The sequence below is a fragment of the Echinops telfairi genome, unplaced genomic scaffold (assembly GCF_000313985.2).
Source record: "Echinops telfairi isolate 266 unplaced genomic scaffold, ASM31398v2 ScPeMD7_7441;HRSCAF=8479, whole genome shotgun sequence".
NCBI lineage: Eukaryota > Metazoa > Chordata > Mammalia > Afrosoricida > Tenrecidae > Echinops > Echinops telfairi.
In genome coordinates, this window is record NW_022111341.1 from 1311802 (window position 1) to 1313502 (window position 1701).

General features: G+C 54.9%; 1 protein-coding gene across 1 annotated transcript in view; it reads right to left on the reverse strand.

Annotated features, from left to right (window-relative positions):
• Window positions 1-1700, reverse strand: part of TRIM27 (tripartite motif containing 27) — a gene marked incomplete at its 5' end in the record, with an annotated part of 26644 nt that extends 24944 nt beyond the window's left edge. The window contains 2 exons of the mRNA XM_004717401.3: window positions 70-165; window positions 1305-1700. Of these exons, the coding sequence (XP_004717458.2) occupies window positions 70-165; window positions 1305-1700 (492 nt within the window). The remainder of the gene's footprint in view (window positions 1-69; window positions 166-1304) is intronic.
• Between the last annotated feature and the right edge of the window lies 1 nt (window position 1701).

The following is a 1701-nucleotide window of genomic DNA, read 5'->3' on the forward strand; positions in this document are numbered from 1 at the left end:
CAGCCCACAGGAGAGGGAGTGAGTGCGTGGTAGAAGCAGGGCTATCAATGAATCATTGATGACCCTTACCAAAAGTTCTGCTCGGGCCTGCTCCCCCTGGGCCCGCCGTCTCTTCTTTAAGTCCTTCACTCTTTTTAGATGGTCCAGCTGGTTCTGGATTTGCTCCTGGGGGAAAAAAGATAGGTGGCAGTTCAGGATTTGGAACTCATCTGCAGCATCGTGGCCATTCTGCACATCACACCTGAACCCACACAGCGGCCAAGTGCGGGTGAGTGGGGCTACCAAAGCACTTCTCCATCAGTTTGTGCTTCTCTTATACACAGTGTGTTACCTATCCAGCCCTGGAAGGAGGCTGCATAGTTTAGCCAGAAAAGCAACTAAAGCCAAACAGTGGCTCTTCCCGAGAGGAACACTGTGAAAAGGTTCTATTTTCCTCATGTGTAACACCATCACCACCTTCCCCAACTCCTTGAGGGCTTTCCCGAAGGTGGGTGAAATTGTATTTTGAAAGCATCCTAAATGTTAAGTGAAGAATGCAGAATTAATTAATGTGCACACAATGAAAGACATATAAGAATATGACTGGGCAGTCCCGCATCACTCAAGTATATGAGAGGGCTGTAAAAAGTTAAGTAGAAAATGGAATTCAGAGGGAATGAAATTTTGTCAATCACTTTTGGGAGCTCTGCGTCCCGGCATCATGCATTCTCTGTGAATGCTGCTGTTACGTTTCTTAACAACTTTGCTTCCATGTTGATTCAACAACTCACAATGTGCTCCACACATTGTTCATGTCACCGTGGTAATAATCATGCCGTTATTCCCGTGCAAGTCTTGGAGAGGCTCGAGACTTGTCCAGTACTGCAGCTCCATTCTTTTTCCCACAAACAGGGCGGGAGCACAGGGAATTGCTAGTGAGTTGCTTATAGGTGTGAGGTGCGGACAGCCAGGTGAGGTCCCGTGTGTTGTGTCTGAGAACAGAGCGCACAAGAACACTTATTTCTCAGAAGGTGATGCAGTGTGACTTTACCCACACCTTCTGGAATGTGTGTGGGGTGGGGGTGGTTCTCCACCGGCGGCGGTCTTTAAGCGGGGGCACAGCGGGGAGCTGGCTTGCTCACCAGCTACAGGTTTTTCTCCCTAATCGAAGTACGGAGATTCTAGAGCAGAGAGAGAGGAAATGACGGCTGTGGACCACACGTCCGGCTCAGCCATTTTCTAGGCGGAAAAAAAGGGAAGCCCCCCCTGGCTCTCGCCTCCCTTTGTCCGACTCGGGCTCCCAGCCCCTCCCGCCGGCCCCTCACCTTGAAGCCCTCCACCGCCTCCTCGAGGGGCAGCACGCTGTGGCCGCGGTGCTCGCGGGAGCGGTCGCACACCACGCAGATGGGCATCTGGTCCTCCTCGCAGTACAGCTTCAGGGGCTCGCGGTGCTTCTCGCACACGCCCATCTCGCCGCCGGGCCCCGACGGCCGCTCGGTGCGCAGCTGCTTCACCAGCTGGGTCACGTTGGCCAGGTGGCGGTTGGGCCGCATGTGCCGCTGCGGGAAGGTCTCCCGGCACTGCGGGCACGACACGTTGGTCTCCGCCGTGCCCCAGCAGCGGGCGAGGCACGCGCAACAGATGTTGTGGCCGCAGTCGAGCATCATGGGCTCGGCGAAGTACTGCAGGCACACGGGACAGGTGGTCTCCTGCTGCAGGCAC